Consider the following 18,889-nt stretch of genomic DNA (forward strand, 5'->3'; position numbering starts at 1 on the left):
AAAAGAATCTAGCTGTAGTTTAGACCTAAAACTTCTGTCCTTACTACGGTACATTTGTGCTTTCTGCCAGTATGCATATTGTGCTGATGATACTGTGCATCCCTTTCTTTGAGCCATTTTTCATAAAAATGTGTACAGTCAGGAGCTGGGTTAAAAATCAGCCCTCTGGATTCAATGTGCAAGACTGAAAAAACTATATTTGTCCCAGAAGGCTGTTAGAGTTAACAGTCTGCAGCAGCACAAGGACATGTCAATGACAGCAGAACTACATCACAAGTGTCATATAACACCTTAGAAAGTACCAGATATTACAGGAGCTGGCCTTTTAGTTAGTTAGAGCCTTCAGCATTAAGCAACCGTAAGAATAAAAAGATTTGAATGTGTTTGTTTTCCTCAGTCGGGGGAAAGATATCGCCGTCTTGACAGCCCTAAAAAGAACTCAGAGCAGAGATTGTGGTCTGACTGACGAATAATCCCTTTAGCTTTCTTGACCATGTTTCCTCCACAGTGATCTCTGATGTGTTCGCTGAACTTCAATGATCTCTGAGAAGATTTTTCATTAAAGAATGATTAAAACTAGGGCTGAACAATTTGCAAAAATAATCTTATTGCATTTTTTTTCCTATTATTTCAATTAAATATCCGATTATTATAGGTTTCTCATCTGTGTTGTTCGACAAATACAAGCCATGAATCATTCTTGATTATCACCAGCACGATATTAAATAATTTAACCCTTTATGACCTACCATAGAGCAAGTCTGCCAGAGAATATCTTTACATTTTTACATTTTGTAGTGCCATTTTCTGGAGTATCTGAATTGGCTACACATCAATACAACCCTTAGAATCCATAGTAAGGATTAAATTGCTAAAAACTAAAAAAAAAAAAAAAAACACAAGACAAAAAAATCTCTCTTTTTTTGCACATTTTTCTACATACAGAAATCATAGTTGTATCCCTCAAAATTGTGATTGTAAAAAAGTTGCACAAGATCATTTCAAACAACAACAAAAAAATATTTTTAGTATGGTCATAACTTCATTTTGGAAATAAAATCATCTTTATAAACTATGGCATAAACAAAAATTAAATGAAATTGTTCTCAATTTGCAAAAAGACAGCAGATACTACATAAGTGTGCCAGATACTTTTAAACATACATGTGTTTCCAGAAGACCATGCTGAAACAATTACAGTGTGACTCATGACCTGCAAGAAAACTACATGATTATAGCCCGGATTATAATTAAATTATATTGTTTTTGATTTGTGTGCTTTTTACTACATTTCTGCAAAAGAAGGAAGGATATTTCTGCAACTCTGGAACACATTGCATGTGTGATATGTTAGTTTTACTCCTCCGGTTTAAGATGCAAAAAGAATTATGGCTCTATCTCACTTGGTTACAATTCTACCCACAGTTAAAGATAGATATGCACAGATATGCAGGTTTTAAAGGGTTAAACTACAGAGAAACTATTTCCAAAAAAACAATTTAATAGTGATTTTAACTCACACAATTTAAGCCTGATATCAATTACTATATTGAAGGGGATGATCATTTCTTTGCTATTTTTGTTTTGAATAAGAGAAAAATACATGAAGAAGAAAAGTAGGATTTTTGGTAAAAAGAAAAATCCCAAAAAAGAAACTCAAATGCTTACGTAATGTGTAGAGCATAAAATCTCTGCTACTGTAAAAACATCTCAAACTGTTATTTGATACATTTCACATTAAAGAAAGATTACTTTGTCTGCGACTCAAAACTTTCAGCAGGCCATATAACGATTAACTGCCCAGCCCTAATAAAAACTATACAAAATGGTCTGAGAGACCAGCAGCTCTACGTGGGCCCTTCTAGCAAACCTCACCTTAACATGTGGATGTCCGGATTATCTTGAGCAGGCAGTGAATCAGTGCACACTAAACAGAGTCTCCTGCTCTGAACACTGGGACAAAGATGAATCTGCTTCATGACACCTACACAGGGTGCACTTAAGAGTTGAGCGCAGATGATGAAAATAAAAAACAAAAAGGTTTAGGGCTCAGAACCAAAACCCTGAATAGTACAGTTCGACCTGACCCAGGGTTAAATACAAGCCACTCACTTACAATGAAAGTGCTTTATTTATTTATCTGCTGTTAAATCAGTGTCCTAAGAACTAGGCTGCATATTCACTGATATTCACAGGCTTGTGCACAAACTGTATTTAAGTGCTTAAAGTTTTGACACCTGAATTCTAATAATTTAATATTACAGTCCTTTCCCTCTCTTCTTCTCAACAGAAATCTTCTCATTGAATAAAAATCGCATGTTTGACTCATGTAGGCCGAACGTGTCAGCAACAGTTAGCATTCCTGTCACACCTAAATCAGACCTAGCCTAGTTTAATTTCATTATCTGCATCTGTGCTCACCGTGCGGTGACTCGGGCTCTGCTGGAGGTGTACTGAAGTGGAAGAGTAGTGATGTCACTTCCAGTCAGTGAGCATAGCGAGCAGAGACGCTCAGTGCCTGTAACAGTGCATTCTGGGAATTTTCTTAGGAGCTGAACGAGCAGCACAGAGGAGTGACACTGGGCTCAGGAGGTTGGATTATCTATCGAGGGACCAGTTTGAGACTCTGCTTCTTCTTTCTCTGTCATTGGTTTAAGTCGTAACAAATGGTTTGAAATTTTTTAGAAGCATTTGAGCTCTGCAGAAGTCCACCCTGCACTGTGTATGGTAACTGTACTGAGTTATGCATATCCAACCCCCTCCCCTCCCCCTCATAAGCCAGGCTTATCTCCTCTCATTGTTCTTAATTCCCACATAGATGACATTTAACAGGTTAAGGCAGCTGAGAGGACTGTTAGACATTCAGTACTTTATAAAACAGCATTTAGGTCAGACAGAGTGAGTCACTGTGGACAAGGGGTTCACTGTTTTTAATGTCTGGTCGAGGGACAGGTGTTCGTTAAGTTTGTTTGTTTGTTTTAGGACTTAAATGTGTAGAATATTTCATACTATGACAAATGGACTTTGTTCAGTAAAAATGCATTCTCTGTTTTTTTTTTTTGTTTTGATGTCCTGAAATTTTCAGGCATGCATGTGTGATAAAAAAGATTCAAATGAAGGAACTCAAACTGGTATCTGAGTGCTTGGATTGATTTGAACACCTCTTACTAATCAGTGCACATCTTGAGCAAGTTTGCAATCACAGTCAAGTATGAAACAATTACCAGAGAGGATGAGTGTGAAAAATCTGGTTGCAGAAATAGTAGGAAAGCATGACTGCCACTCTCCCTGAAACCTGCCTGTCATTTTGAACACAGATACAGCTTTATGACTAAAATCTGCTCCTCAGTGCAGCAGTGTCCTCATTTAAAGAGCTTCACTGATTTAAGATTGTCAACTTTTTCAAGACTTTTCAATCCCACATGTTTTACAACAATAAAAATTATTTAATTTAATGAAAAAAAATTAAAAAAAAATACTAAATATTGAAATGTTACTACATCTGTTTCATGAGCCACATGCAAAAATTGTAAGCAAACCTACTATAAATAACCTAATACTGGTTTCTTAGGATTTCTGTGGCTGCGGTATTAAAACAGGTGTCAGTGTTGTGTGATTTTTACCATTTTGATATCTGTATTGAGACAGTCCTGCTGTTTTTGTTAAACATTGTTGTACATCTTCCTGCCCTGTTCACATTCTCTCTGAAGTCATGATATTTTGCCTTCACTTAAAATGTATCAGAGTTGTAATGGGAGGACGAAATGATCCCTTCTCCTTGGAGTCAGCTGAGGTAGTAACAGAGGAGGTACAGAGGCACAAACAGGATCAGCAGAGCCAGCAGGAGTACAGCACTGTGTGTGTGAGCTCCACTGTGCCATTGCGTTCCTGCAATGCCGAAACACAGTGAACCAAAAGATGGTCATATACAGTATAGCGTCACACTGATGTGGTATTAGTATGAATGTCCTGAGGCAGAGGTGTCCAAACTATGGCCCGGGCACTAGTTGCGGCCTGTGGACCATTTTTGATTGGCTGATAAACAAATTGTTGAAATTCAATGAATGCTTATTCTGTAAACAAACATTTTGACAAGATTAATTGTTGGCTTTTTCTGAGACAAAATTGTAAATGATGAACACATTGGCAACCAAAATGATAATGATTTCTTGATTTACAACGCCCTGATGGATTACGGCAGCAAAAAGCAGCATCAATGACGTTCCAGGGGCAGAGCCAGTTGTATCCAACCAGGGCCCCCTAAATTTGATTGGCCACCCCAAAATCCTTAAAGTGATTGTCTATTTGCCTTGTCAGGCATGTGAATCCATTTTAGCATTTCTTATTACTAAGCATTTCTTAACCTGTTAGACTGGTTTTACTAACTTTAATATCCTCATGGTTGGGTAAATGAAAGTGGCCCCAGCATCCTGATATATTTCTGTATGCGGCCCCCACTGGAAAAAGTTTGGACACCCCTGTCTTAAGGTGTAATGATGGAGAAGCTTCATTACAGTGCTGTTGCAGAAATTCCCAAAGAAATTTCTGTTGCTTTCTGTTTGCAGGATTACCGGGTGAACATCTTCCTCCGTCAGCAGTGGAACGACCCCAGGCTCGCCTACTCTGAATACCCTGACGACTCCCTGGACCTGGACCCGTCTATGTTGGACTCCATTTGGAAGCCCGATCTGTTCTTCGCCAATGAAAAGGGAGCACACTTTCACGAAGTCACCACAGACAACAAACTACTCCGGATATTTAAGAATGGAAATGTTTTATACTCGATCAGGTAAGTGTGAGGTCAGAGAGTGTTTATCTGGTGAGGGAAATTTGGATTGACTGTGACAACCGTCAGAAAGTTCATGTTTAAAAAGTCCTCTTTTTATGTATTTCAAATGGTCTTTTGATGAAATGCAAAACATGCCATCTAACTATCACCAATCCAACCTTTTCACAAATTTTGACAGCAAACTGCTCCAGCCCTTCTTCTGTTCCCAACAAACATCTTCACATGGTAAAGCACTTAAAGGCATATCTGAGCGATATCACACAATGCAACACAATAAAGTTAAAAACAAGGGATTGTGGAGTTATGCATTATCTGGTGTTGTCTTTTTAATTGGAGGACTTGATTTAGATTGAGGAATGCTTTTTTTCTCTGTTCAAACTCAACATTTCATTGTTAACTTACAAACCAAATCTTATATATTCAGCATAATGCAGCTTTAAATGAAATATCACAACCACATCTGATTTATTTTTGCTTAGGAAATGATATTCCAGGGGTTAAGGGGGGGAAGATAACCAGTTACTAATATGGATACTAAATGCAATGCAAGTCGATCTTTTCTATGCAGATGATTAATTGATTTTATATCAACATGTCTCTAAAGTAAAGTACATGAAGACTTCTTTCTAGGTATGATTGTATTTACTCCAACTCACTTACCTTCAGATGCTTGTAATATTTCTTTATTGCTGTGTTCAAGTTTCTGTTTGTCCCTGAGCAGGAGTACAAAGGGAGAGGATAATGCAGAAATGTTGTGCTTCTGTTTGCAGGTCCAAAGACGGAGCACTTACTGTCACATTAATATGAAATCAGCAAAGATAAAAGCATTTCGATACTCTGCTTGTGCATGGCTTATTTAGTTGACCGTCTCAGACTTACTTCTCACTTGTTTTCTTCTTTCTCTTCACTTTCAGGCTAACATTAACCCTTTCATGTCCCATGGACCTGAAAAACTTCCCCATGGATGTCCAGACATGCATCATGCAGCTGGAGAGCTGTAAGTACACTTTAAACATGCAAACATACACACCATAGCGTACATACATGACAACCCTTTCTGACTGTTGTAGCTCGATTCAAGCCATCTGATAATGTTGCTGCAATTCAGCTTGTCAAGTCACAGCTGGTTGCAGGATGTTAGATAGAGTCATGCTACATGTGTGTTTTATTTTCTAAGTGTTCACATGGAAACTTCTGCCAAATAAAGCAACAAACTGACATTGCACTAGGTGAGAGGCTCGCCCTGGGGTAGTTAATTTCAGAAATATACGGTTTGCACAAAAGTGTTTGGCCACACCTGTTCATTATTAATTTCAGGTGTTTCAATCTGCCAAGTTGCCACAAGAATATAAAATCAAGCTCCTAGCCATGCAGTTCCTATTTGCAAACTTTTGTGATACAAAATAAGTCGTTCTGAAGAGCTCAGCGACTTCAAGTGTGATACTGTGATGGATGCCACCTTTGCTGTTAGACGTTTTGTGAAATTTCATCCCTAAGGGATATTACACTGTCAGTTGTTAGGGATATTAATAGAAAGTTGAAGTGTTTAGGAATAACAGCAACTTAGCCATGAAGTGGGAGAGCATGTAGAATCAGAGAGCGGGGTCAATGACTACTGAGGCAGCAGCTCCGCTGCAGAAAAAGCTGCCAGCACTCGGCTGATTCCACAAGCGGTATCTGGCTGCAGACCTCTACAATTGGGTGACTTTGACCATTGAGCGGGAAGTGACGTACTAACCCTTGTTGGGTTTTTCCTTAGTTTGTGGTGTGTTATTTTTACTTTTATCCCTCTCCCTCTTACCCTAACCCTAATCTTTAGGTTCAGGTGACTAACCCTGACCTTTTGTGAGTTTTTCTTAGTTTGTGGTGTGTTCAATTTAGAATCATCCCCCACAGTAAATTTTCAATTTTTTACTCAGAAAACTCTGCTGTTGTGCAAAATAGCCACTTACTATAACCTCTTACAGGGAGCGGAAAATATATGTCACTCAGTACATCATTCTGGTTCCTGGCTTGAATAATGAATGTCACTTCATGACCAATGGCTAAGGTTACCCACTTGTAGAGGTTTGTAACAGATGAGCCAAAAACACCCCACCATAGAGATCCACTTGGAACCTCCACTGGCATTAATGTTGACAACGAAACTGTATGGAGGGAGCTTCAATGAATAGGTTTCCATGGTCAAACAGCTGTTTTGCAACCCAAACATCACCAAATCCAATGCCAAGTGTCAGATGGAGTGTTGCAAAGCACACCGACACTGGACCGTGGAGCAGTGGAATCGTGTTCTGTGGAGTGATACATCACACCTCTCTGTTTGGCAGTCAGATGGGTTATCCTGGGTACGGCGCAGGCTGGTAGAACTACATGCCTGCTTGACTGTTAATTTTGGTGGAGGAAGGGATAATGTCATGGGGCTGTTTTTCAGGGTTTGGACTAGCCTCATCTCCAGTGAAAGTCAATCTTAATGCTTCAGCATACCAAGACATTTTTAGACAATGCTGTTATGTTTGTGTGGTGGTTGAACCCAGGATGCGGAGATGGAGAGCAGTTTTAACAGTTTTATTGTGCAGGTAAGTGAAAAGGGGAGGGGGGATTCCAAGGGTCCAAGAGGGAGTGAGAGTGTGCTGGAGCTGGCTGTGGTGATCTGAGCAGGAGGCACTGGAAGAAGGAGGAGAGGCACGTTAGAGGAAAGCACAAAATATACAAGCACTGGAGATTACTCGAACATATCATCAAAAGAGCACTAGAAAACTTCTCTGGAGGATCTCGAGAAGGAGCCCGGAGCAGACGTTTACCGGGTGGTAAGGTAGACAAGACTCAGGCGCTGTAGAGAGCTGCAGCCGGTCTTAAGTAGCGAGAGTCAATGAGTGATTCGCTGCAGGTGTGACTCTCCACAGCACCAGGGAGGGGCGGGGTGAATGCCTCAGGAGACACAAGAGGAAAGTTAACAGCCAGCAACCAATTCCGGAACCCGGAAGTTAGCAAAATAAAGCAGTCGATACAAAATAAAACACCACACAATGCTATGCTTCCATCTTTATGGCAGCAGTTTTGGGACGGCCCTTTTCTATTCCAACATGACTGTGCCCCAGTGCACAAAGCAAGGACTATAAAGGCGTGGTTTGGTGAGTGTGGAAGAACTTGACTGGCCTGCACAGACCCCTAACTTCATACCCGTCATGTACCTTTGGGATGAACTGGAATGGACAGTATCAGTGCCTGACCTTATAAATGCTCTACAGAATGAATGGGCACAAATTCCAACAAACCCACTTCAAAATCTTGTGGGAAGCCTTCCAAGAAGAGTGGAGGGTGTTAAAGCCCTAAAAACGGGGGGCCAAAGTGCATGTTTTTGAATGCAATGCAACACACTCCTGTTTGAGTAATGGTCAGGCAGCTGAATACTTTTGTCCATACACTGTATTTCCACTTTACAGCAAGTTTAAATCCAGCCTTACTGCTGTTATTGGGTTGTAGGATTTAAGAGAGTACGCAATGGGTGGAGATGAAAAAGTGACTTTTTTGGTAAAGAAAACCACAAACATGAAATGATTTTTGCCCAAAACAAAATTGAAAAATCTATACCCTTTTTAATCCTTTAAAATCTAAACGAGGCTTTCCTTTTTTCCTCTTGTATCACATGCTATGACATGCTTCTGTCACTGATTTCTTTTCTCACAATTGTTGCCTCCTTCTCTGCTGCTTTATTATTCATCATCTTCCTCATCACAGAGCTTTTACCGCTCATCGTCAGAGGCAGTGAGGGTTTTCATTGCAGCTGCAGCCTTTGAGCTGCACTCATAATTAAACTGCCCAGGAAATCAAGCTCCTCATGTGTGCCGTACAAATGAACAATGTTAGTCACACATTGTTGATTAATAAGTTAACATGGCCTAGCCCTCGCTCCGGCACTCATGCGACCTCCTGCTCACTTTATTATTCATCATAATTGCAATGGCTCCTCGTGTTCGTGCCATGTGTGTTTTCCATACATCAGTGAAGTGTCTCTGCACCCACAGGGACTTAAACTACGCACACGACTGAGTGTTAGCATGCTGCATGGATTCATACAACACGTAACAACACCTGTGCACACAGAGACTGCACACATACTTACAGTGACAGAGAATAAAATGACCCAGAATAAGTGGATGAGTTCTAGACAACAACAATCATAAAGTGGCATGTATCATTTTATTATAATGACGTTGTTTCCTATTTGTCTTTCACTATAACCCACAACAGTCGCATAGCCATGTTTAAATGAGTCTGAAAATATAGACTGAATTTAGAAGCTAGTAAGGAGATGACATTGGAAGCCACTACACCAACAAGCAGAATAGAAGGTTCCTGGTTGGTCAGTGCCCTTCTGTGGGAGTTTGGAATTTCTCCTCAGGTCTGGATGGGGTCACGCCGCTTTTATGTGATGTCACACTTATGGCCCCGCTCTCTTTAGGGCAAGAAGCACTTCCTACTGCTGTACACTATGAAGAAGTTGACAATCTCGGTTGCCACCTATACATTTAAGCCAGTGCATCATCTTGTGTTTATTTGGATAAGAAGTGCAATAGCTGCAGGTACAAAAGTGTTCCTGTAGCGTTTTGTTCTCCCTTTAGGAGCAACAAAGCGACAACCTGAGCGAAGAAGTTGGAACTCTGAATTTAAAGGGTGAGAGCAGTAATGGAGAACAGAGCTGGCTTTACCCTGCAGCTGTGAGGAATACAGATCCGATAAGTTGAGTTGTTGCTCACCTGTTAGCTTGCTTGCCCACTTTATGATCTGGTTAAGAGCAGTTGCGTGCGAAATAGAGTCACAAAGTCACAGTGTGTCCCAGCCTTTTTTACCTCAGGGTCTCCCAACTCAAATTCCTAAGAAAGGCTAAGGGCCAATCTTATTTCTACCCCTTAACCCTTCCTCTTAGCCCTTCCCCTTCGTCTACCTCCTTCTCCTTAGAAATGAGACATGCCTGATTGCTGTTCATCATCACACATTGCGGATAAACAGCTGTGTCATCAAAGGTATCAATAAATCTTCTACCATCCTGTTCATACTATGGCTCTCCCTGTTGTTCTTCTCCGTGTATTTATACAGTTAATAGCCCTAATTTACATGTGTACATGCTGAAAATACAATAAACTCCCATCCCTAAGATTGAATATATGAGAAAACACAACTGTTCTATTTTCTATAATCAATGCAGAAAATATTTACATTTACTAGCCTCCTTTGTACTCCATTGTGCTATTTCGCGAGTGGCATGGGAAATTCATCATACCCCTTAACCCTTAGACCCTATGGTCCTGAAAAATATTCATTTCTAGGGCTTTGTAGCCCTTAGCCCTAGCCTCGATTCAAAAGAGAATTGGGACACCCCTCCACCTGACGTGACCACGCAAAACCAAGGGGAGGGGCTAAGATAAGGGCTAAAGGGTAGAAATGGGATTGACCCTAAGCCCCCAAGAACCCAGCTGGAAAAATAAAACATACATTTTTTATGGTTTTCATCGACAAAATACCAACATAATAGGTTGACATACTCTTGTTCTTGACAACAGATCTATGTGTAAACTTTTCATTATTATTATGGCGTATTAGATTAAAAGAGGATCTGTTCATTTTAACAGAAAGGAATGTTAAGATTTTATTGATAATATGAAATTATTGATTCTGCTTATTGAACAAATTCTTTATTGATTCCTGTGAATTCTCTTCACAAGTTGTATTTACTAAACATAAAACGGACGTTCTGTTGTTATCCAGAATGACAGAGAATCATATTTATACAGTGCATGATAGAGTTTATCTATATTCAGAGACATTTATTGCTATTTAAAGCAAATGTTTAGAAAAATTAGTCCTTGAACTTAAGATCTGTCCTCTCTTTGTGGAGAGAGTGATGGGGGGGGGGCGTCCTAGCGCCCCCTATTGACCAGTTGCCACTGCTCTCTAGCAGAGTTTTCCAGGTCCTCCTGGATTCTGAGGCACTACCAGGCTAGATGGTTTTCATAATCCCTCCAGCAAGTTCATTTACATTTTTATCCTCTCACATCGTATCCTTTCTCTTTCTCCAACATCTTTTCTGTCTTCTTCCCTTTTCATCTCTTTGGATTCTTCCACTCTTACAGTTAACAGTGGCACTTGTCTCATATTAGTATGTAACTTTACTAATATGAAGATATAAATTCTGTTACCGGGCTTACAAAAACAAAAGGAAACGTATGAATTATTTTGTTCTCATTTTTGAACAGTTGTGACACTGGGACTGTTTGGTGTTCATCAGAGTGACAGAATGAAGGAATATCTGTCTCCGTGTCTGGATTTAACTGTGTTCAGTCCTCTGTGACGCTTACCTGTGGGGATTTTTAGAAACATACGTTTTGTTTTAGGTTGTTTATATGATATGTGAAGTGTCAGGAAGCAAACACAGCAAAAATGCATCAGCAGACATCTTTAATAGGCCAGTTTGAAGGGTTAAATCAAACACATGGCCATATCTTTTTAAAGAAACATAAAGTCATGTTTAATAACACTGTTACATGTATGATGACTAACTCATCCTTTGTCCACAAAGAAGTTCAGCATGCATGGCCACAGGGTTAAAAGATTATTTGTCTTCATTAAAAGGTTTTATTCTGCTGTCAAAGCCAGAGGCATTACCATACATAGGTCAGCTCTTTTTATATTTATTTCTGTAAATATAAATGATTATTTTTATTGCTGCTGCTTCTGATGTCATGCAGCTAAACATGGGAAACAACATCACGCACATGGAAGAGAGTGGATGTCATGAAATGATGCAGGCAAACCACAGCTACGTTTCTCATCACATACAGATTTGATGTGTAGTTTTAGATTAGATTGGCGTTAAGCATGCTGTTCATTTCGTCTCTGCTCAGGTAATCTCACTTCAGAGGAGATATGATGATGATGATTTTATTTGGAGCCGAGCCACTGAAATGGAAAAACGGGTGTTTAGACTTGATGCAGTTGGTGTGACAAGCAGAACTTGTAGGAGCTGTTGAGTTGACAGTCAGAGACACTGTTAGCACCAGGGGCGAGTGTGAGCTTTAAAAACATCCAGAGTGAAGCTCAGAGGCCGCAGCGTTTTGTGTGGAAGGCTCAGGGCGTGCTCTCTTGTTTTTTTTATCTTTTTTTTCAACATGCACACGCTTTCACACGCTTGCTGAACCTTAAGAGGAAACATGAACTAAATCTTTTGTGTATGGCTGAAGGCTTGGACCAGCAGAAACCAGCTGCTCTCTGCTTTTGCCCAAAAGCCTCTCAGTGCTCTTACCGCATGCATTTTAATGTGGCTTCTATCAGCTGTTATCTGAATACATCTGTCTGTTGTTTGTTTTCTCATTCTTTTTCGTTCAGCAGCCTTCTCATGCATTCATGATGAGACAATTAGACAGCAGATAAGGAGGCAATTATGCTTGATGGATGCTCATGTAAATATTTCAGTGCATCAGTTTAGATTGTGCTTAATATGTATAGACTTAAACTAAATTATTCTTCTTATTACTTTTTAATTTAACCTTTATTTAACCAGGTAACCCAGTTATACAAAGGTTTTTTCTAGCAAGCCTAGAAGTTAGGGGACTCTTAGGTCTTTAAAGAATATATCCACACCAGTGACTCCACATTTTTGATCATTTATGCCACTAGCAGTTAAGGCTATCAACCATATTGCTTTGTCACATGGGCTGTTACAACCAATGGCTGGCAGTTTTGTCATTGTGTCATGCTTTGTCAAACTACACGTCTTTAGTCTCAGATCACTATTCAGGAGACGGCCTGAACGGCCCATAATGGAGAAAAAGAGACACAGAGAGGCTGTGATGTGGCCCTCTGTGTCACTGCAGACAGGAAAACTTTGAGGAATGGCTCGAAAACAGCCAATACAAAAAAGCTCAAGGACTTTTTTTGTAAATGTATGAATATTATAAGAGAATTTTGTCACAAAATGATGATTTTTTTCACTTTTTGGTCCCAAGAGGTGAAAGAACATACTTGTGCAAAAACTGTGTCATTTTTGTTTTCTGTGTCACACCAAAAAAAGTTTTCAGTTTTTATTTCTGTTTAGTTTCTCTCTTTTGTCTTTATAGTCCCATAACTGTTTTAGAAATTCATGTGACATTACTGCAGCACACATACAGTGCTTAACAAATTTATTAGACCATCCTAACCAAAGTAAGGTTTATGCCACAGCTGCCCTAATTTAACAGCATTGGTAATTACCAAAATCATTTTTATGTTTCTGCAATGGTTAATACACCAATATGTAGAAGCTCTTTAACCCAAATGATATTTTTAAAGCTAAAATATAATTATTGTATCCATGAATTTTCAAATTTACTGATATACAAAAAAAACTGAAAAAAAAATAGTAAAGCACATAAATATTTCCTGATTAATATGTCAAATTATAGTTATTTACTTGCATTCCTGAACAGAAAAAATTGTTTTAGTGGTTGAATGTTATGCTTGATTTATTTCTGACTTCTCAGAGAAGCCCAGTGAGCCGGCTCAAATTTGGGTGAATTCAGTTTGAAATCCCTCATTCCTGTTCAAAATGGTAAAACGTGGAGAGCTCACTGCACTTCATGATGCTGGATGGTCTCTGAGACAAATATGAGAGGTGGTCTAATAAATTTGTTAAGCACTATATGTCCAGGAAAGACAAAATGGTTCAAAATAGCTTGGGGCTCAGAAGTTAACACCCATACTATATATATTTTGCTAGCATATATCAGACCTCATGCAGCACTTATTTACTGAGGTGTAGAAAAAAAAAACGGGCCCAGTGCACCAGCTGGGCCTACATAAAGTCATAAAGTCTCCTATGTCTGAGTTAGCTACAACGGTGATAACACATTTTAACAGATCTTGCACCTTAAATATCATCAAAGTAGGATGATGTGTGTCATGTGATTTGACACACATCGAGAGTGACTAAATGAACTAGCCCACAAGCATCGCTCCATTAATAGTGAATAATAACATATGCACAATAATAATTTAGTTATAACACTAATCAGACAGCCAAAAGTATAACCGCTCTATTCTCTCCACTATCACATTTAAAATTTGTCTAAAATCCCGGTCTATAAAGCTATTTTAAACTGTAATGAACCTCCTGCCACTAGAGGCTGCTGTAGCTTCAGCCAATAGTCGCTGCCATCCTGTCTGAGCTTTCCCCCAGCACTAAATGTGAGAAGCTCAGCGGTAGCTTAGCGGTTAGCGTGCAGCAGTAACGGCGCTGTATGACAGTTTTTGCAGTAGTAAATGGAAATCAGCTGGTTTGAGTTGAACTCACATATAACTGATCAACTGAGAAAAGAGGCCACATATCAAAGCACGGTATTAATCTGCAAAGAGGAACGAAGGCTGGTGGAGCTAGCTGCTAATGTTAGCCACACTGTACAGAGTATAACTGACTCTAATCGTACCTGCTGACACAATGATCCTGTGATGACTTTGACCTGTTTTCTAAGTATTTTCTTTTCTTTAGAAAAGTCGGTTAAACACAATTTAAATGGGCATTTAGTCAAATTGGGAAATAGACACTAATGCAGGAAATTACATGAATTCAATTTAAAGAGGACATATTATACAAAAATCACTTTCTCAGGTTTTTCTAATAAAAATATGTGCCCCTGGTCCACCTTTCAGTAAATGTGTGCTGAAACAAGCTGTTCTCAGATTTTCCCCTCATGATGTCATGTGGGGAGTTAGGCCCGCCCCCAGATTCAGTTGCCCCCCCCCTTTTGGAAGAACGTTCTGCCCTCCTCACCTCATCTTCCTCTCAGCTGCCAGCTGAGATGCTGGATCGCTCAGTGGGTTACCCCGCTAACTTTAGCCTGGGAGATTGATGGTTCCCAGTCCGGTCCTTAACTTTGGATAAAAGTGTCTGCATCATTGTAACTTCAGGAGTGCCACATCCATTTCCTGAGAGGTGTGTGGAAAGGGGCGGAGTCTGATAGATCAGTAACATTTAAGGCCACAAACACAGAAACAGCTCGTTCTGAGCAGGGCTGAAACAGAGGGGCATGAGAAGGTTTTCAAAATCATGGTCCATTGACAACATAAAGGGGAAAATAAATAGTTAATTGCAAAAATGGGTTAAAAGTGGCCTAACTGGGATTAGAAGTTGGAAAAACTTGGCAGGAAAAGAAAAGGTGTTAAAAGAGGCAGTGGAAAAAATGTTTTTGTTTTTTAGAAATTGATTTAAAGTGACAAAATGTTTCAAAAATTGCCAGATAAAGTTATGTAAAGGGGTTATAGTGGCAAAAAGGAGTGATAAGTAGCAAAAAATTGCTTTAAAGTAGCAAGAATATAAAACATTGGTAAAGACTGGCAAAAAAGGAAGGGGTTTTTGTAATGGCAAAATATGGGTTTAAGGAGGCAAAAAGCTGCAAAAAAGAATAAAAAGGGGGGTGAGAAGCAGATAAAATAGCCAGACAAAGTGGTGAACAGGTGTTAAAGAGTGGCAACAATGGGTTAAAGATTGGCAAAAATTGGCAAGAAGTGGCAAAAAGGGGTAAGAGTCCAGAAAAGGAATAAAAATGGTCTAAAAGTGGCAAAAATTGTTTAAAGAACTGCAATAATGGGCAAAATGATGCCATAATGGGTTAAAAAGGCAGGATATTACAAAAATGGCTGGGAAAATTAGTGATAAAATAGTGACAATAAGGGGCAAACATTAGCAGGTAAGGTGATGAAAAGGGGTCAAAGAGAGGCAGAAATTGGTTAAAGAGGCAAAATGGCTGGATAAATATGAGCTGAAAAGGGGTTAAGGAGTTGCAATAAAAGGCAAAAAGTAGCCAAAATGAGTAAATATCATCAATAATATCATCAATCACAACTAGACAGGGCTCATTCTGTGGCCTTTTCAAGATACCAGCCAATCCTGTGGGCTGAATACTTAAGTGATTTTATCTCTATGCTGGATTATGTTTTTAGAAATGCTGCATTAACAGTTTGTCCACTGGTTTTCTTTTTCAGTCGGTTACACCATGAATGACCTTATCTTCGAGTGGCAGGAGAACGGACCGGTCCAAGTGGCAGAAGGCCTCACGCTGCCACAGTTCATCCTCAAAGATGAATCAGACCTCAGATACTGCACCAAGCACTACAACACAGGTAAGGCACACAGACACAGACACACAGCGCCGTAAGCATCACAACGCAGGTAAAACGCACACACGATGAAACGGCTGCCACATTTCATCCGTCACGTTTGTGCTCCTGGGATCAAGTAACAACAAAAACCCACACACACTGCAGGAGGGAAACAAACAGACGGACATGCAGTCTGATGTCGTTCTTTCATTAAAAAACCATCTGAACACACACTGTGCACAAACATGGATGTAGTGTTTTGACCTGGAGCAGTGCAGAGTGGGGGAGGGGACACACAATGATTCAGGAGGCTCAGAGGAGGACAGCCGTCAAAGATATTTATAGATTTGAGTCTGAATAATGAGCTCACCCCAAGACAGGACCAGATTTATTCTGTGAGGGTTTTTTCCAGTGTAGCTGTTTCAATTAAAAAAAAGACACACAGAATTGATCCTGACAACAGAGCCAGAGGTTCTTATCACTAGACTAAAATATTACAAAACACTCAGATACTCAAACTTTATTAGCCTTTTTGTTTGAATTAAGGACATTTTACATATCTTACATCATGCTGTAGGAGAACCAATTGGAAGATTTTCTTTCCTGAATATAAATTCATGTTAGGATTTGACAGGAAATGTACAATTCAAACATTGTCTTATGTTGGAGGAGGGGGGGAGGCATGTTAATGAAACATCACCCGATTTTCCCCACAGAAATCTTAAAGCCTTAAAACATATCAATGACAAATGTGATAATAATGCCAAAATAAATTAAACCTGGCCAGGATTTTATGACCAGGCTCAGCTCCGGCTCTTTGATTGTTACGAGGTTGACAGGACGTTACTCTGAGGCTCTGTTTTCAATATGAGTCAGAAATTAAAAGCTCATGTCAAGGCCACTATGTCCATGTTTTTTCAATCCATGAACTCAGAAACTGATTTAGTGGAGACTTTGCCCTGTTCATAATCATTTCAGTACCGTTTTTCACATCATCATTCTGGCCTCCTTTGGTCTCAGCTTGGCCAAGCCTACTAGTGTATTTTAATAGTTTTTATACCAGGTTTAATTTGCTCTTTTGTGTTCTCAAAGTATATCATACATTGTCCCACTTGGATCTGAAACCTAATTTTTCTGATGGTTTCAAAATTCTCATGATCATTATTAGACACAACACCAACAAGTTCTCATTTATCCATCAGAAAAATCTGAGAGTTGCAAAGGAATTGTGCAGAGCAGCTGGAGAACATCAAAGAGGGAAACAGAAATAATTTCATCCATAAAACATGATCCAATCTTTCACAATCCAAGACGGGCTTTTTAAATTTTTATAACAGCAATCAGCAAGGATGGGCCAACATGATTGCTCCAATGAATGTTTGACCAGGACACAAGGACAATATCTGAGTATGACCCATCTCTAAGCTTTACAATCACACAATGGAAGCAGAGTTAGTTGGTTGTCTGGTTGGTTGGTTGGTTGGTTGGTTATTGTGTTGGCGTTTTGATTGATGACCGTTTTGGTTGGTGTTTTCGTCTGTTGGTGTGTCAGCTGTGACAGTTGGTTGGTGTGTTGGTTGATATGTTGGTTGGTTTTTGTGTTGGTTGGTGTGTTGGCTGGGTGGTTGGTTTTGTGTCATTGTATGTTGGTTGGTTGGTTGGCTGTTTCATATGTTATTGGTTATTGTGTTGGTGTTTTAATTGATTAACTGTTGATTGGTGTTTAAGTCTGTTGGTGTGTCATCTGTGTCAGTGTGATGGTATGTTGGCTGGTTGGTCGGTTGGTTGGTTGGTTGGTTGGTTGGTTGGTGTGTTGGTGTGTTGGTTGGTTGGTTGGTTGGTTGGTTAGTTGCTTGTTGTGTTGGTTGGTGTGTTGGCTGGTTGGTTGGTTGTTGTGTTGGGTGGTGTGTTGGCTGGCTGGTTGGTTGTTGTGTTGGGTGGTGTGTTGGCTGGCTGGTTGGTTGTTGTGTTGGGTGGTGTGTTGGCTGGCTGGTTGGTTGGCTGTTTGATATGTTATTTGGTTATTGTGTCTGTGTTTTAATTGATTAACTTTTGGTTGGTGTTTAAGTCTGTTGGTGTTTTAATTGATTAACTTTTGGTTGGTGTTTAAGTCTGTTGGTGTTTTAATTGTCAATCTGTTGGTTGTTTAGTTGGTGCATTGCTTGGTTGGTGTGTTGGTTGGTTTGTCGGCTGCTTGGCTGGTGTGTTGGTTGTTGTTGAAAAATTACGCACTAAAGCACTAAAGAACTAAAGACTTACAGTCATTTGAAATAACTGCTTGGCCTAGTATTTCACAATTGATATCCTTTAGGTCCCATTTCTTCCTTGAAAATGAGAAATCATGACCCAAATTTCCCCTAAGTCAACGACTTAAATCATTCATTATAAAAAGGACGTAGTTTGCAACAAAACATGACTGAACAAAGAGACAGGACAAAATTAACATGCTTGAAAAGCACATAATTACAGAAGCCCTTTGGGGCATGCAAACTACATTTTTAGTTTTTAGTTTAGCCTTATAAGTTTAGCGTTTGATAGTTTCACATTTTTTAAAGCAGTAAACCAAATTCTCAAGTGTGGTTTGTGTTTGACATGAAACGACTGTTTTAAAATTACAATTTGAAAAGCAACAAATTCAAGCTAACTGGAATGTGAGCTTTATAAAAGAAATATCTTTCTGTCTTATCATTAGTCAGTCTTTTTGGATTTCTAACTGAATTTGAACAACAAATAATTTCCTAAATATTCTCTAAAATTCAAGGGATTCAGTTTTGGATGCTATAAAAGCTCCAGTGAAGACCCCCCTCTTATTTTATATACAGAACAGTGTAAGTTAGTAAGTAAGCCTCATACCATTGTGAAATACTGCTCCAGTTCTCTAATGTCTGGGCAATCAATCTGTACTTTTAAAAATGTGGACAGCCCACCTTTATTTTTGACAGGTCTTCCTTGACAAAAATCATTATTCTG

The 18,889-nt window shown here is 39.4% G+C and overlaps 1 protein-coding gene across 1 annotated transcript in view; it reads left to right on the plus strand.

Moving 5' to 3' along the window:
* Positions 1–18,889, plus strand: part of glra3 (glycine receptor, alpha 3) — a 98,804-nt gene that overhangs the window by 67,604 nt on the left and 12,311 nt on the right. The window contains exons 4-6 of the mRNA XM_041785434.1: positions 4,566–4,789; positions 5,704–5,786; positions 15,803–15,940. Coding sequence (XP_041641368.1) covers positions 4,566–4,789; positions 5,704–5,786; positions 15,803–15,940 — 445 coding nt within the window. The remainder of the gene's footprint in view (positions 1–4,565; positions 4,790–5,703; positions 5,787–15,802; positions 15,941–18,889) is intronic.

The sequence above is a fragment of the Cheilinus undulatus genome, linkage group 4 (assembly GCF_018320785.1).
Source record: "Cheilinus undulatus linkage group 4, ASM1832078v1, whole genome shotgun sequence".
Classification (NCBI taxonomy): Eukaryota; Metazoa; Chordata; class Actinopteri; order Labriformes; family Labridae; genus Cheilinus; species Cheilinus undulatus.